General features: G+C 38.0%; 1 protein-coding gene across 5 annotated transcripts in view; it reads left to right on the plus strand.

The window, feature by feature from the left end:
• LOC136864458 (S-adenosylmethionine mitochondrial carrier protein homolog) overlaps window positions 1–18,242 on the plus strand; it is a 163,059-nt gene that overhangs the window by 88,248 nt on the left and 56,569 nt on the right. For all 5 annotated transcript variants that reach the window (XM_068226286.1, XM_068226289.1, XM_068226288.1 and 2 more), the window contains one exon: window positions 160–269. In XM_068226286.1, the coding sequence (XP_068082387.1) occupies window positions 160–269 (110 nt within the window). The remainder of the gene's footprint in view (window positions 1–159; window positions 270–18,242) is intronic.

An 18,242-nucleotide genomic window follows, 5' to 3' on the forward strand; every position in this document is an offset into this window, starting at 1 on the left:
TCTGCATAGTGTTTGGTAGCTTTGACATTTATATTGTGTTAATATGATACTTACACAAATTAATTTAGCTATGATTTCACTGTGTTTAATTTTTACATCTCTGCTGTCATTATTTCTATCACCTTGTTTTGCTGTTTTTACTTTATTTTTTCATTTCAGCGGCACTTTTCTTCTGCTCTTACAATACAGTCAAAGGATATTTCCATACTAATACAAATGATGTATACCAGCCTGTTGTTCACATAGTTGCTGCATCAGTTGCTGAAGTGGTGAGTTTCCTCCTTTATTATTTAACCTTGCGAGCGCGCATGCGCGACACACACACTCACACTCTCTCTCTCTCATATACCATTGCGCTTTTCAGTGTTCAGTCTGCATGCCTCTTTGAATTTCCTAAATGTCACCACAGTCCTCTATTTTTTTCAACTAGTGCTGTGGCCGCATTTAGTTCTATACCTATTATCTTTAAATCGTTATGAACTGAGTCCAACCATCATCATCTTGGTCTCCCTCTAATTCTCTTACCCTCCATAACAGAGTTCATTATTCTTGTAGGTAACCTATCCTCCTCCATTCGTATCACGACCCCACCACCGAAAACGGTTTATGCGTACAGCTTCATCCATCGAGTTCATTCCTAACTTAGCCTTTATCTCCTCATTCTGAGTAACCTCCTGCAATTGTTCCCACCTGTTTGTACCAGTAATCATTCTCGCTACTTTCATGTCTGTTACTTTTAATTTATGAATAAGATATCCTGAGTCCATCCAGCTTTCGCTCCCGTAAAGCAAAGTTGGTCTGAAAACAGACAGATGTAAAGATAGTTTAGTCCGGGAGCTGACTTCCTTCTTACAGAATACTGTTGATTGCAACTGTGAGCTCATACCTTTACTGCACCTTGATTCAGTCTCACTTACTATACTACCATTCTGGGAGAACAAACATTCTAAATGCTTGAAGTTATCTATCTGTTCCAGCTTTGTATCACCAATCTGACATTCAGTTCTGTTGAATTTCTTACCTACTGATATCAGTTTAGTCTTCGAAAGGCTGATTTTCATATCATACTCATTGCACCTATTATCAAGTTTCAAGATATTAGACTGAAGGCTTTCGGCACAATCTGCCATTAAGACCAAGTCGTCAGCATAGGGCAGACTGCTTACTACATTTTTACCTAACTGAATCTCTCCCTGCCACTTAACACCTTTCAGCAGATGATTCATATAAACTACAAACAAAAAAAGGTGTCTAACCACTGTAGGTACCCTGAACCAAGAACTAATTCTACCATCAATTCTCTCTGCAGCTCAATTGCCAACATAAATGCTTTTGAGTGATTTTAATAATCTACTCTTAATCCCACAGTCCCCCAGTACGGCGAATGTTTTTCACTCGGTACTCCGTCATATTCCTTCTCTTGATCTACAAAACATAATTTTCTGTTCCTCCCATAGCATTTTTCAATTAGCTGGTGCATACTGAAATTCTGATCCTGACAGCTCCTCTGTGGTCTGAAAACACACTGGTTTTCATCCAACTTCTTCTCAACCACTGTTCGCACCCTCCCTTCCAATATGCCAGTGAATAGTTTGCCTGGTATACTAATCAATGAGATAACTCGGTAGTTGTTGCAATCCTTCCTGTTCCCTTGTTTATAGATAGGTGCAATTACTGCTTTTGTCTTATCTGAAGGTAACTTACCAACACTACATGCTAATCTTATTACTCTGAGGCCATTTCATCCCTGTCTTCCCATTGTACTTCACCACTTCAGGTCTAATTTCATCTAATCCTGCTGCTTTATGACAATGGAGTTTATTTACCATCTGTTCACTTCCTCAAGTGTAATTTCACCATCATTTTCCTCCTTCCCATGAGCTTGGTTGATCACGACACCACCAGAAAGATTTCCTTTTATGTTGAGAAGATTTTCAAAATATTCCCTCCACCTGTCTCGTGATTCCTTGAGATCTATTATGAGTTCATCTGAACTACCCAAAACACTGCTCATTTCCTTTTTCCCTTCCTTCCTAAGATTCTTTATTACTGTTCAGAAAGGTTTCCCTGCTGCTTGACCTAACCTTTCCAGGTTAATACCCAAATCCTCCCAGGACGTCTTTTTGGATTGAATCAACTATTTGTTTTGCTCTGTTTCTTTCATCCACGTATCACCATCATCCCTTGTTTCGAGCCATTTCTGATAAGCCACCTTTATACATGAACAAGCTGCTCTCACTTCATTATTCCACCAAGATGTTCGCTTTTTCCCAACTTTACTCACAGCTGTTCCTAGGCATTCCGTTGCTGTTTCTACTACAGCATCCCGGTAGTATCCTGAACCTGCTTACTGTCCTCTGTTCGGAACTTCTCACTAATCATATCCATGTACTTCTCTCTAATTTTCTCGTCCTGGAGATTTTCTACCCTTATTCATTTGCAGACAGATTTCACTTTCTGTATCCTATGCCTAGAGATACTTAGTTCAGTACAGATCAGATAGTGATCTGTATCATAAAAAAAATACCTGAAAAACCTGTACATTTCTGATTTCGAAGTCGTTTAAGATATAGTCTACTTTTTTTTTTTTTTTGCTAGGGGCTTTACGTCGCACCGACACAGATAGGTCTTATGGCGACGATGGGATAGGAAAGGCCTAGGAGTTGGAAGGAAGCGGCCGTGGCCTTAATTAAGGTACAGCCCCAGCATTTGCCTGGTGTGAAAATGGGAAACCACGGAAAACCATTTTCAGGGCTGCCGATAGTGGGATTTGAACCTACTATCTCCCGGATGCAAGCTCACAGCCGCGCGCCTCTACGCGCACGGCCAACTGGCCCGGTATATAGTCTATTATGGATCTGGTACTCCTACCCTCCCATGTGTAGCAGTGAATAACCTTATGCTTAAAGAATGTTTTCGTAACTGATAGTCCCATACTAGTACAGAAGTCCAGCAAATGCCCTACATTCCTATTAGCTTCCATTTCTTCCCTACATTTACCAATCACCCTTTTGTATCCTTCAGTTCTATTTCCAACTCTTGCATTGAAATTGCCCATTAGCACTATCCTATCCTTGCTGTTGACCCTGACTATGATATCACTCATTGCTTCATAAAACTTGTCAATTTCATAATCATTTGCACCCTCACATGGTGAATAGACTGAGACAATTCTCGTCCTAATTCCTCCAACTGCCAAATCTACCCACATCATTTGCTCATTTACGTGCCTAACAGAAACTATGTTGCATGCAGTATTAATCCTGATAAACAGCCCTACCCCACACTCTGCCCTTCCCTTTTTAATACCTGTTAAGTACACTTTGTAATCTTCTCTCTCTTCCTCTTTACCTCCCCTTACCCGAATATCACTTACTCGTAGCACATCCAGATGCATCGTCTTTGCTGACTCAGCCAATTCTGCTTTCTTTCTCCATAAGCCCCATTAATATTGATAGCTCTCCATGGAATTATATTTTGTTCGCCTAGTTGTTTCAAAGGAGTTCCTCGCCAGTCAGATGGGAGTGGGGCTCTTTTACTCCCATAGGTCCGAGGCTTGCTCAAAATGTTCTAATAAAATAAGAATGTTATTGGCTTTATGTTCCTAGAATGTTATGAGCTCGATAAATTTTTAAAGCAGGATGCTACCTTACTTATACGTAGTCCAGATGAGGATCTCTAATCTAACGGGTTAGAGACCACTGGTGGATTGTGTAGTCCTAGCCGCCTGAGCACAAGGAGGGCCATGACTCAGAATATGTCCGAGATTCCCACTCCCATTCCGTAACAACTTGTATCCCGCACCACTTACTAGGCCACTCAGCCATTGCCCATGGTTCACCAACTATTACGTGACTACAATAACCCACACCATGATCCATAGGATGAAACCATTACAAAAGAAACTCATACAAGTTAAAACATGATTTTTCTGTACAAATATGAAGTCATTGTGGAATCTGTCCTTATATGGAGTTCAAATGGAGAGGACGTTTTTCTGCAGTGAATGTCTGACATGTGAATGTTAGTTATGCTGGAGGCCATACATCTTGAGACGCTGTTTTGGTTCCCTGGAAAGGAGTATCCTCTCAGAACATATAATTGCCAGAAAACAGGCAGAGGCAGGTAATCTGTTAACAATGAAGCACTCATCAACGGTAACATTATGGGATTTTTAGTGCATTAACACGTTCATTACTGGCATCTCAATGGGCATTTTAAATGCCCAGATCAGCCTTTCAGAAACTCTCCATCACTAGGTGCAATTTGTATTTTTATATGGCTGGTTTGATCCTGGCTCAGGTTGGGAGATATTTTTACTCAAATTTGCCATGGCTCCTGTGGGGAGATATACTGGCATGTGAAAGAATTCCTATGGGATACAATTTTTGACACCTTGGTGTGTCTGAAAACCATACAAGTGGTTAGAAAGATATAAAACCAATATCATTATTTTTATTTTATTTTATTTTATTTTTTGCTACTGGCTTTACGTCACCCCGGCACAGATAGGTCGTATGGCGACGATGGGATAGGAGAGGCCTAGGAGTTGGAAGGAAGCGGCCGTGGCCTTAACCTCTTAACTGGGTATTATTCATGTGCTTGGTGTAACCTCCCCTGTGTATTTTTTTCAGCAGATTGTTGTTACATGGCAGGATAGGCAGAAAAGTTAGTATTATCATTAATATCATTCATCTGTGGTGCAAAATGTAAAATAAAGGAATTTTAATTAATTAATTTTTGTGTTAGAGAAATTTTTAACCTTTTCGCATTAACTGCAAGGTCATTTACCTGGTTGGAATTTGAGAGTTTAGCCCATATTTTACAGCCGTAAGTTGAAACAAATAAAAGCAAGGGGTATTTATAAATATCATATCATTCATGTGACATTCTGAACCATTTTAATTAACTGCAAGGTCATTTACCTGATTGAAATTTGAGTGTTTTGTTCATATGTTAGCACCTAAAATTAAAACAAATAAAAGAAAGGAATATTTACGAATTACACATCATCCTTGTTACATTGTGAAAGATTTTACATTAACTTCACGGTCATTTACGTCATTTACCTCACTAGAACTACAGTAAAGTAAGGGGTTGCGATACTTTCCCGTTTTGAGAAATACTATTTTCTGGCTTATGAACTATCCGCTGCAGCATTAGAAGTCCAATTAGAGTTTTTATCTCAGTTGGATTTGTATCCACCCAATCTCTCGCTCGTGACTGTGGTTTCAAGTTCGGATGGGCTTCTAAAAACTGTTTAGCATACAAATTGGTTTGTTCGGCAATAAGTTGAAACATATCATCACCTATCATCACCTATATTCCAACACATTGGATTTATCGTGGAAGTCCGCATTTACACCATAGCACCAGAAAATACGAATTTCTGGCGTGAAACACCACGCGGCGGGAAAGGATGAAACATGTCTAACACTTCGCCTTCATCCGATTCGTCATGCTGTTCATCTTGCTCTTTATTCTCATTCTCTTGAATCACTTTCACTATCAGACTCACCTTCAGTTGTAACAAACCACTCATCTTTGGATTTCTGAGAAGCTAAATCGTCACAATCATTCTCTAAGTGTTGAATAATCTCGCCTTCTTTGAGCGTTTCGAACTTACGCTTTGAACTAGATGCTGCCATATTTGGCCTACTGCGGACTAGTAGCACCGTACAGTTGTAAAATATAAACAAATAACCTTCAAGAACCGTGACGTGTGGTATTTGATGTCATCGTGCAGGAAAAACTTCAATTAAGGCGACAATACACGACGCGGCAAAGTAACTCGTCATACTCAGGAGATATTCGCGGCAAAAGACGCGTACGTATATATTCGTCATGCCCATTACCCATTAACATTGAGCGAACGAATATATACGTCATGCCCAGTTAAGAGGTTAATTAAGGTACAGCCCAATCATTTGCCTGGTGTGAAAATGGGGAAACCACGGGAAACCATCTTCAGGGCTGCCGACAGTGGGATTCGAACCCACTATCTCCCGTATGCCAGCCTATAGCTGCGCGCCTCTGACCGCACGGCCAACTCGCCCGGTAATATCATTATTACTAATAATATTAATTTGGTGAAAGGGCTTCACACTACAGTAATAACTTGTTCTACATACAGATTTGCTTGATCACGAACATACCGGTTATTGAAAAATTCATCATTGACAAATAAATTTGTGAAAGAAGGTTAATTCACCTTCATTTTGCATATTGACATTCAGTCCTGCTCTAGCTGTGAGTAATGATGAAGACAAACAATAAGAATGATGTGTAATTGACGCTTTGATTTTCCTAGTGAATTAACGTTGCTTTAACTCGGATAGGTTTTTGACAACCGTGGGATAGCAAATGACTAGGAATAGGAATGAATAGGCTATGGCCTCAATTAAGGTACAGTTCCAGCATTTTCCTGGTGTGAAAATGGGAAACCTTCGAAAACCACAGAGCTGCCAATGATGGGGTTCAAACCCACCGTCTCCCTAATGCAAGCTTACAACTTCACAGCTATTACCACATAGCTAACGCTTCGTCTCTGCTTGTTTTGAGCCTGTGATCTTGGGATCCAGAGGATGGCACTCTACCACTGATACAGACCAGGAGCTAACATGGTGATGCTGCTGGTGAATGGGGAACTAGGTACATGGAGATAACAGGTCTTACAGCTGTTATGTTCGCAAAGGAAAGAAATTTAATGGAATGATGAGTGAGAATGTTGGTAAGGTTTAGTGTGTTCCTGGATGTCTGTGTGGCTCTTTCAGAGTAAATTCTGATTGCGGGATAAGGATAAAATAAGGTTGAATACTTGCTTTAAAAATTTATGGAGCCATGGTAAACAGGGAAGTTCTAGACTCAGGAGTCAAATGTAACACTAGGAAATAGTATGAATATTAATACCAGACAACGTTGTTCAGTGTACCAACCTATACCAGCAGTCAAGATTTCAAGAGAGCATTATGTAAATTCAGACCTTATTGTTTTTCATATCAATCTTCAATCCATTAGAAATAAGCTAGGTGAACTTGAAATATTCTTGAATTCATTTCCAGTTGATATTTTATGTATTAATGAACATTGGCTTGTAAAGGATGAGGTTGGTTTTTATATCCTAGCGGGATATGAGATAGTTACATATTTTTGTAGAAGTAGGACTTCAAATGTGGGAGTTGCAATGTATGGGAAAATAAACACTAATATGAAATACACTGTTTTAGATTTAGAGGAATACTGTATAGAAAAGCTATTTGAAGTGCCCGGGGTGATATTTACAAATACTAAATTGATAATTATTTTCCTGTACTGAACACCAGATTCTGATAGTCATGCCTTTCTGAACATGTGGGATCATTTTGCAGAGTACTTAGCGAGGTATCGGAATTATGAAATCTATTGCATAGGTGATATTAATATTTTAGTTGAATCATCCATCAAAAAACAATTTTGTGATATTCTCAGGTCTCATGATTTCTGTCTTGCCAATGATCAACCCACCAGGAAAAATTCTTGTTTGGACAGCATAATCACTAATGTTCAAAACAGTGACTTCACATGTGGTGTTACAGAGCATATATTGTCTGATCATAGTGATCTCTGGCTAAAATTAAAAACTGAATTGGGAAAGCAACATGACAATAAGCAATTTAAACATTTCAGGAGGTTGGGAGAAAATAACATTTTAAAGCTAAGAAATGAATTAATTCACATCAGTTTTGAAAACATTGTACTAAACTCTAATAATGCCTCGGAAGCAACTGAAAATTTTATACAGTTACTAGGTTATTGTGTGGAAGAGTGCTGTCCTAGAACTACAAAGGTAATTAACGGATCAGGTAAACTCAAAGGGAAGCATAACGGGAAATGGTGCACTCATCGCCTTGCAACTATCAGAAACTTAATGATGATCTATTACAATAAAGCAAAACAAGGAAAACAAACAGATAAACAAAATTATACTCTCATTAAAAAAATCTACCGTAAGACAATTCAACTGGAAAAACAACAAGCTAATGATTATTTTATTAATAAACCTAAAAATAAATGTAAGGCGGCCTGGTGTATCATAAATGATGAAATTGGAAGGGCAAAGAGGGAGAATTCTGTGCCAATATAACTGAATGTACTTAATGAATACTTTATAAACAGTGCCAAACATATGAATATCAGTAACATTTCGGGGGACAATGAAACTGCATACAACAATCTGCTAAAGAATAGTGTAACTCATGAAAATAACAGACCCCTCTTTAAATGGCAAGTTATAAACCCTAAGAAAGTCTGCAAAATAGTCTCAGAACTAAATTCTTCAAACTGTGAAGACTACTATGGCATAAGTAATTTTATTCTAAAACAAATTATTGACATAATAATAATTCCTGTAACTCACCTCATCAATTGGATACTGGCTGAGGGGACTTTCCCAGACTGTCCAAAAATTACAGTTACAATTCCTGTGTTTAAGAATGGAGATGATGTGGATCCAGGCAGTTATCGACTCATTTCAACTGTTCCAATCTTTTTTTGTTTTTGTTTTTTGTTTTGTTAGTTGCTTTACGTCGCACCGACACTGATAGGTCTTATGGTGACGATGGGAGAGGAAAAGGCTAGGAGTAGGAAGGAAGCGGCCGTGGCCTTAATTAAGGTACAGCCCCAGCATTTGCCTGGTGTGAAAATGGGAAACCACGGAAAACCATTTTCAGGGCTGCCGACAGTGGGGTTCAAACCTACTATCTCCCGAATACTGGATGCTGGCCGCACTTAAGCGACTGCAGCTATCGAGCTTGGTCCAATCATATCTAAGATAATAGAACATTGTATAAAGGAACAGCTACAGTATCTGTATATTTTGAAAAGTATAATTAATTAAATGCTGCACAGTTTGGGTTCAGAACAAATAAATCCACCATTAAAGCCTTAGAAGCTGTTGTGACTGAAGTAATTCAAGGCTTTGAGTCTCACCACATTACAAGTGCTACTCTGTTAGACCTCAGCAAAGCTTTTGATTCAGTATCGCACAATATATTAGTAAGTAAGCTTAGCTACTATGGCGTGAAAGATTTAGAGTTATTATTAATTACATCCTACCTCAATGACAGGTATCAAATTGTACTGGTAGAAAATCAACGATCTAGGGCTCTCAAAGTAAAAACAGGGGTGATTCAGGGTTCAGTTATAGGAACTTTCCTCTTCCTTGTGTATATAAATGATATTGTTAGTAATTTACCCTGTAGGTCAGTGCTCTATGCAGATGATATTACTATCATAACAAGCCATGGAGACTTAAAATATGTTGAGGAGGAAAGGATAGAAATGCTTCACAAATCATCCTCTTGGTTGCAGGCAAATAAACTTATCCTAAATAATAACAAGAGAGAAGCAATCTACTTCCAATTAATTAATTCAGGTCTGGGTAATAATGATCAATATTCTGTCAGATTATTGGGATTGTATCTGGATTGTAAATTAACCTGGAACACACACACGCAAAAGTTATGTACAAAACTGGCTAGATTGATATTTTTGCTTTGCAGACTCAAAGGATCAGTTAGTAGTAGTCAGATGATGAATGCATACTATACCTTCTTTCACTCACACTTATCATATGATACCATGTAATGGTGTAACTCAACAGGGGCTCAAGATGTGTTCAAGTGGCAAAAGAAGGCAATAAGATGTATTAAAGGTAAGGCCACAAGGGAGTCATGTAGACCTATGTTCCAAGACCTTGCATTTATGACTCTTCCCTCATTATACATTTATCATAGTACACTCAATACTAAAGAAAATCTCATTGACCTAACAACTCGCAGAAATGTACACTCATATGGCACAAGATATAGGAACGATTTAGATTTACCACATGTTAGGCTGAGGAGAACACAAGAAAACTATAGGTATAATGGCATTCAATTATTCAACAAACTACTTGCCCATGTAAAGGATATGCCCCTATGTAACTTCAAAAGAACCCTTAAAAATTGGTTGACGTCCAATAGCTTCTACTTAGTATCAGAATTTGAAGGAAAAATAACACTCTTTCAAGGTGGGTAATAAAGGCCAACGCCATCCTAATACGTTGGTAAATTAGTAATTATTTACCACTCTTTTGGACGAATAGTATTATGTTTAACTCTTGTGTATATAGTTGTATTTATTTACTGTGCTTAATGAGATACTTGTAATATTTTGTAACTATGCACCTGTGACTCTGTCCATTGCAACTGCCAGTTGCCTAACGACAATAAAATTCTATTCTATTCTATTCTATTCTATTCTATTCAAGTATGGATGGTGTGGATCTGATTTTTTTGGGGAATTTGGGGTTGGAATTTGTTGCCTGGGCAATCTGTCAGTCTATCAGTTGTGAGGTTTTCACTCATATATCAAACTAGCAAGATACCCGTGCTTCGCTATGGTTTTAAAATGAAAGTTATTATTCAATGTTTTACATTTCGGAGAGTCCACTCTCAGCTGAGCCTGTAAAATACACCCCCAGTTCGTACGTCAGCAAACGGTTTTGGGTAAATTATTATTTTCTTATCTAACACTCGTTCGAACACCACATGGAAGAATTTGAATGTTTTAAACCCTATCTTATTTAACATCTAGGATGTAAAAGCAACCAATCCATGAAATTTTGATTTTGTACGTTGAACAGTAATGGAGGAATGGATACATTTTTAAGGCGTGAATGTTTTGAAATATTTATTAACATCTAGGATATAGAAAACCATCCTTCATAAAAAAAATTAAGTTCATGCCCGAAACGGTTTTAGAAGAATGGATACTGTGTTTTTGGGAGTCAACTACCATCTAAACCTCTCAGGGGAGATATATTTTAAAGTATACGGTATATTACACCTAGGACGTAAAAGAAGACCCTTCTCGTAAAATTGCAACTTTGTACGCCAAACGGTTTTGGAGGGATGAATAGTTTAGTTTACGGAGCTAACCTCATTTGACACTTTAGTTGTTGAACGTTTAAAAATATTTCCTATTTTACACATAGGATTTAAAATATATACCGCTGTTTGGAATTTTGTCTTCGTACGTTAAACCGTTCAGAGGAAGGAATTAATATGTCTTAACTCCCATTTAACTCTCTGAAGGGTTAAATTAGTTTCAAACCTTCTTTTATTCAACACCTAGGATATCAATTGAGATTTTAACTTCGTAATTCAAACAGTTTTATATAAACATATATTTTTGTCATCATTCCTCGTCTCCCAGTCAAAACCCCTTAGCGGTGTATAGTTTTAAGTCCACTTATTTGTATCCTTATAAAATGAATTCATCTCCTTTTACACACCCTTAAATTGATTCCCTCCTCCCCCCAACAAGAAATGCATGTTTCTTTATTATTAAAGGAGATTCCAAATACCAATTTTCACGTCCGTAACATCCTTCGTTCTTGTGATGTATGTATCATACAAAGAATTAAACTCATTCTTCAATTCATTTACCCACCCTTAATTGGATTTTCCAAAAACAAAAGAATACATGTTTCTTTATTCTCAAAGAAGATTCCAAATACAAATTTTCATGTCTGTAACATCTTCAGTTTTTGAGATATAAGTATCCTCGTAAGAAGTATTCAACCCCCTTTCAGTCCTTTTTACACCCCCTTTAAGTGGATTTTACGAAAACAATAAATACGTGTTTATTTTTAAAAGAGATTCCAACTACCAATTTTCACGTCTGTAACATCTTCAGTATTTGATGTATAAGTATCCCCATAAAAATAATTCAACTGAGTTCACTTCTCTTCGCACACCCCACCCCCGAAGTGGAGTTTCCCAAAACAAAAAAAATCGTGTCATTTTATTTTTACAAGAGATTAAAATTACCAATTTTCACATCTGTAATATGTTAAGTTTATGAGATATACTCATTTTTAATAATTCACCCCCTTTGTCACTCCTGTTTACCACCCCTTAAGTAGATTTTCCAAAAACAAAAAAAAAAAAACTTTTAAAGGAGATTTCAAATACCAATTGTCATGTCTGTAACATCTTCAGTTTTTGAGATATATCCACATAAAAGTAATTCAACCCCGTTTTCAGTCCCTTTTACCCCCCCCCCCCCCCAAAGTGATTTTACCGAAAACAAACAATTACGTGTTACTTTTATTTTTAAAAGAGATTAAAAATACCAATTTTCACGTCTGTAACGTGTTCAGTTTTTGATATACCGGTATACTTTATATATGCTCATTGAAAAAAATTTACCCCCATTAACACTTCCCCTTAAGTGGATTTTCAGAAAACGAATTATGCGTGTTCCTTTACCGTTAGAGGAGATTCCGAATACCAGTTTTAATGTCTTTAACATGGTACGTTTTTGAGATATACTCATTTTTAGAATTTACCCCCTTTGTCACTCCTGTAGATTTTCCAAAAAAAAAAAAAAAAATATATATATACGTTTCTTTTTTTTAAAAAAGGAGATTCTAAATACTGATTTTCATTACTGTAACATTTCCAGTTTTTGAGATATGAGCTTCCATATAAAAGGTATTCAACCCCCTTTTCACTTTTTTTTCACCCCCCTTAATGGGATTTTCTGAAAACAAAAAAATAGTGTTTATTTTTAAAGCAGATACCAAGCACCAATTTTCATGTCTTTATACTGTTCAGTTTTTGAGGTATAGATACACTCATTTTAAAATTTCAGCCCCTTAGCGTTGGAATATGTGATAATCCTCCCTTAGTGAGTACCTACATTGTAATTTGAATGTATCCCCAAAATTTCATTTCTTTATGTCTGGTAGTTTTGGCTCAGTGATGATGAATCATTGTAAGGGCACACAGGAAGCGGGGTGGCACGGGGCGGGGCAGGCCGGGCCGGGGTGGTATGAACAAGTACGCACTGAGCTATGGGACTGCACAAACAAATAGCGACTTGAAGCAAGCCGGAGCGGGGTGACGTGGCGCGGGCTAACTTGGAACAGTCTAGTTTGTTTTCTTGAGACGGGTAGATACGGTCTGCACGTTGCACCATGGACGGCGAACTACTTATTATCGAGGCATTAGGTAGACCGGGTATTTGGCAATTGAGGCACAAGCATTATCACAACAGAGGTGTGATTGAGAAGCTGTGGACCGAGCTCTATAGCTGCAGTCGCATAAGTGCGGCCAGTATCCTGTATTCGGAAGATAGTGGGTTCAAACCCCACTGTCGCCAGCCCTGAAGATGGTTTTCCGCGGTTTCCCATTTTTACACCAGGCAAATGCTGGGGCTGTACCTTAATTAGGGCCACGGCCACTTTCTTCCCACTCCTAGCCCTTTCCTGTCCCATCGTCGCCATAAGACCTAAGCTGGAAGAGCAATGAATACAAGTACCTAGCTATATTTCGTAAAACAACACAGAATAGTGGTATGGTTATATATGTTGATGTTAGACTATTTTTAAAGAAATTCTTTTCAATTCAGTTCAGTTCAATTCTATTCTAACTACCATAGTTTATGAAATAATAAAGTTAACCACAATTTTAGACGCTATAGTCTCCTTTTGAAAGTCTTTGTGTTTTTAAATAGTTGGCAAATTTATATCTGATCTCCTGTGCTTGCGATGTGCATCTGTTATTTCTCCTATGTTTGTGCAGAGTTGTGGCTGGAAGTGCATTAAAACACACTTCTCTGAACACGGGATCATTTTCACCATCTTTGTCCCTCACAACATTGTGGAGAACACAAGCACACTTTATTATTGTTGTAGCGTGGGGTACTGTCGTTTCAATGTCTTTCTGAAAAATGCGCCATTTTCAGTAGAGTATGCCGATAGCACATTTAATACACCTCCGAGCTCATGACAATCGATAATTGAAAGTTGTTTTTGCAGGAGTCAGATCTTTCCGCACATATGGCTTCAGCAGGTATGTTTTGAATGGATATGCTTCATCTGCAATGAGAATGTTTGGTAATATTTTGGAAGAAGTAGAAAAATCGCAGTCTGGGGACATGTTGAAAGCATTGTTTTCGAGGCTTGCGTATAGTGAAGAAGCAGCAAACATACCACTGTCATTCTGGTTACCTTTTGCACCTACGTTAATGGTTAAGAATTTGTATTCCGGATCAAACACACCTTGCAGGACTACAGAGAAGAACTCTTTGTAGTTATAAAATTTCAATCCAAAATGTGGAGGACATCTTATTCTGCAGTGCTTTCCATCAAATGCTCCTACACAATTTGGAAAGTTCCGTAAGTCCCAAAACCCCGCTCTTGATTGCTTCAATTGTTCAGTAATGGGCATGGGCATATGATCTTCCACTAGGTTATTCCACAGTAATTTGCACGTCTCTATCACAATAGACTTCACGGTTGAATATCCCGTTCGGAAAGAATAAGCCAGCGTTTTAAACGAAGCACCTGAGGCGAAATACCTAAAACAAAATCAAATTAATGTATTAGGAGCAATAGTTGTAATTTGTTATCAAAATACAGATCTGTTCAAATTATTAGACTCAACAGATAAATTCATGCTATTTTGAAATACATTTAAGATACCTCTTCATAAAAGGGACTTTTCTTGTCAGATTGTTGGTGAACATGTGCAACATCAGTTCCCGCACAGTTTATGAATGCATCAAGCTGTTGGCAACTCTGTTTTGACCTTCAGCAGTTTTTTTGGAGAGAGAGTCATTGCCTGCTCTATGACTGCAAGTAGCAGTTGGATTCTTGCTTCCGACAACAGTGAAAATGTGTAGTTATGGCCATTGTTGGTGGATTGCACTGTTGCTAGGGAAGTGTAACTATCTCTAACCAATAATTTTAAAGTGATCTCATACAGTTTTATTCAATCACTTGTTTCTTTCCAACTTCTAGTGCTGTGTACCATATAATCGGATTGTTTTTTTGATAAGGGAGAAAGGCAAATACATTTCCCCATGTAAAATTGCAGTTATCAATACTCTGCTGAGTGAAGGAAGGTATTCACAAAGGCAAATTGCACGTAAAGTCAAAAATCAGTGAGTAGAATTAGTGTAGAATTGAGGCAGAATACAGCTTATCATCAAAATAGAGTGGGAAAGTGCGGGCGAAAATTAAATATTTCTCCACGAGGCATTAGAACACTAAAAAATTTGGCTCTTCTCAATAGAAAATGCACTTCTAAGGACTTGAGCATTAAAATGGCAGGTTATAGAGCAGTTGTTCCTCCTGGAAATGTCTAGAGGATCTTGTGTAGTGAGGGCATCAAATCGTGCGGACCAAGGAAGGAAGCGAAGATCACCCCATCAATGGCACATTCTGGTTTGGAATGGGCAAAAGAACTTCAGCACTGGTCTGATGAATGGGAGAAAGTGTGTTGTAGTGACGAGTCGTATTTCAGCATTTCTGAAGAATGTTCAAGATATGTACGTCGTCGACGTGGAGAGGAATACAAGTTGGAGTGCATAAAACAGACTGTGAAACACCCAACTGCAATGATGGTGTGGGGTGTGATGTCCATCTATGGACCTGGACGAATTCAAATTTTGGAGGGGACAATGAAACAGGACAATTACAAACGGGTTCTTGAAGAACAACTCCTTCTTCAGGCCGAAGAATGGTTTGACGATGGCTCTTTCATATTTATGCATGATAGTGCATCCTGTCATAAGGCCAAAAGTGTCGCAAAATTTTTAAAGGACAAGGAAATCAGTGTTCTTCTATGGCCGGGCAACAGTCCGGACATGAATCCAATAGAAAATGTATGGAGCTTCATGAAACACAAAATGATGAAAAAGAACATAACCAACAAACATCAGCTGATTGCAGAAATAAATAATCTGTGGTATACAGATGTGGAACTGAAGGATGTGTGCGTAAATCTTGAGAAAATCATGCCAAAACGGCTAGAGAGTGTCATTCAATACAAAGGGTACCATACAAAGTACTAAACTGCTCAGTTGTATTCAGGGATTTAATTGTAATGATGTAGTAGTAATTTTGTAGGTTGATTCAATTTTACGTATGAAGTTAAGAAGTTGGTGTGATGAATGATAAAAGTGGGCTAGATTAACTGGAGATACCTCCAAACAGCAAACATCTTATGCAAGGGACTGATGTTATGCTAAAATACTAGTTTTGTTAATATAAATATGTTTTTCAACATGATTTTGGGAAGAGAATTAAAAAAGTGCTTGATATGCCTGTTGAGTCTAATAATTTGAACAGATCTGTATATGTAAAAATCATTTGGTAGATTTTACAGTAACGTGTGTGCAGTCTTCAGCCCTACGGCTGGTTGGATCCTCAACAGCTCCGCCTAGGCATTAGTGAAGAGGCATACTAGGGAAATGAGGAGCAAGGTAGTTTCCCGTTGTTTTCCTCACCGAGCCGAAAGTTGCAATTACATATCAGTGTGCCAAGCCCATTGAAATGCATGCACCAACCGACCCTATGTGCAATATTTTCACACCATTCATAGCAGAGACTTGCTGCATAAGGAATGGCATTACTAGCATCGCTCATACCTCAGTCACTTTCATTATTCTCAAAGCCAAGGATAAGACAGAGACAGATCAATGAAAGTAACAAAATTGCTCTAGCCCATACCAGAAGACATAGTGCACTGTAAACACTAGGTCCTGCCGGCAAAGGCATTTGCAGTAACAGGGTGGCAGCAACTGCCATTTCCCTTAAAAATAAGTTATGAAATTAAATAAAACACGAAGTGGTAAGGACCACCAACGCTGCCAGTTCTAAAGATAAAATTTATACATCTCTATACATAGTAAACAAATGGGGATAAGTCTGTTACTCTTTAACTGAAATCTGGCTTTACCTACTATTTTGGGTCTCTTCCCTTAACATATTACACACTACTTTCCAAATGCATCCCCTGCCATACTCATACCAAGCTACCCCACTAGATCAGAAGAAGAGTTTGTTGCAGAAATGTTTTTACTTTTTTCAGAGGATGAAGCTCGAAGTAAATGGAAGAGCATGAGAGATCATTACAGAAAGGAATTGAAAAAGATGACGAAATACAAATCTGTTACATACTATCCGCTTCATATCCGTATCGATTATATGATCCAATTAATTGAAGGAACAAGAATCCACCTGATCGATACTTTCACTTTTATTTAGCCTTAGGCTATTTCAATAGACATTAGATAAAAAGTTCAGAACATGTTTCGAATGCATTGCATTCATCATTAGCTGCTTACATTTGGCAAAAGTAAAATTAGCTATGAACAGTCTCACAATTTTCTTAAAACCTTAAAAACAAGTGTTAGTAGTGCGTGTGTAAATGGATGGGGGGGGGGTAGAGGTCGGGGGGATGCATTGAAGGCAATTGTTAGTTAAACTATGACTTATTATTAAAAATCTTAATGTTAAAAACACTGATGGACTAAAATATAGTTCACTATAAGTCTTGTGAATTTTCCATAAGTTCGTTGATTACTGAAGAACTTGTATGCACTATGTGAAGTATTTCTGTTGAGCTATTGGTAAAAAGTTTCTTTAAGAAGGCATCCGGTGTTTTCACGTCTCTTATCTCCTGTTGGGTGGAGAGGTGTGGCTTGTTTCGAATATGAAGCATGCTATTTGTAGTTCGAATTGAAAAAAGTTGGATCGTCTGTATCACGACCTGTAACTGGCAGGAATAATGCTGCTATTAGTTGGAGTTTGAAAAAACGTAACGAATGATAAGTCTTTGAGTGTTGGAAAGTATGGAAGTATGAACTTACTTTTGTCTTGCGTGTTTGTTTAACTTCCCGTGCTACGGAAGTGGATTTAATCCGGCTGCCTTTAACCTTGTATTGTAACTGTGTGCTGTAGTTCGTGAGTTAGCCTGGTTAGGAGGGAGGGGAAATGCGGACGTGTCGTCATTTGCTATATCATGCGGGGAGGAGGTTTCTGCTTGTGACGTGTCGGCCTTGTGATTGCTTGAAGTGTGCGCTGGGCGTGTTTGCTTCCTTCGTAATAACTCAATATACCTCAATATGCATTCAAATAAGGGGTTTCTCTGTTCGTTTACTTCATTCAAATTCTTGTCCTTATTAAATGACTTGTCTAGAAGTATATGAATATTTTCTAGACTGTTCATTAACCTGCCCTTGTTTAGCCTATTGAGAATTGTTAGGTCTTGTTTAATGTCTGTGAATCTATGGCCTGTTTCACTCATGTGTACTCCCATTGCAGAGAATCTTTTATGTTTCGCCGCAATGACGTGTTCTAAGTACCTTATTGTGAAGTTACGTCCAGATTGCCCTATGTATGTGGCCTTGCACTGATTGCATGT

Source organism: Anabrus simplex, chromosome 2 (genome assembly GCF_040414725.1).
Source record: "Anabrus simplex isolate iqAnaSimp1 chromosome 2, ASM4041472v1, whole genome shotgun sequence".
Lineage (NCBI taxonomy): Eukaryota > Metazoa > Arthropoda > Insecta > Orthoptera > Tettigoniidae > Anabrus > Anabrus simplex.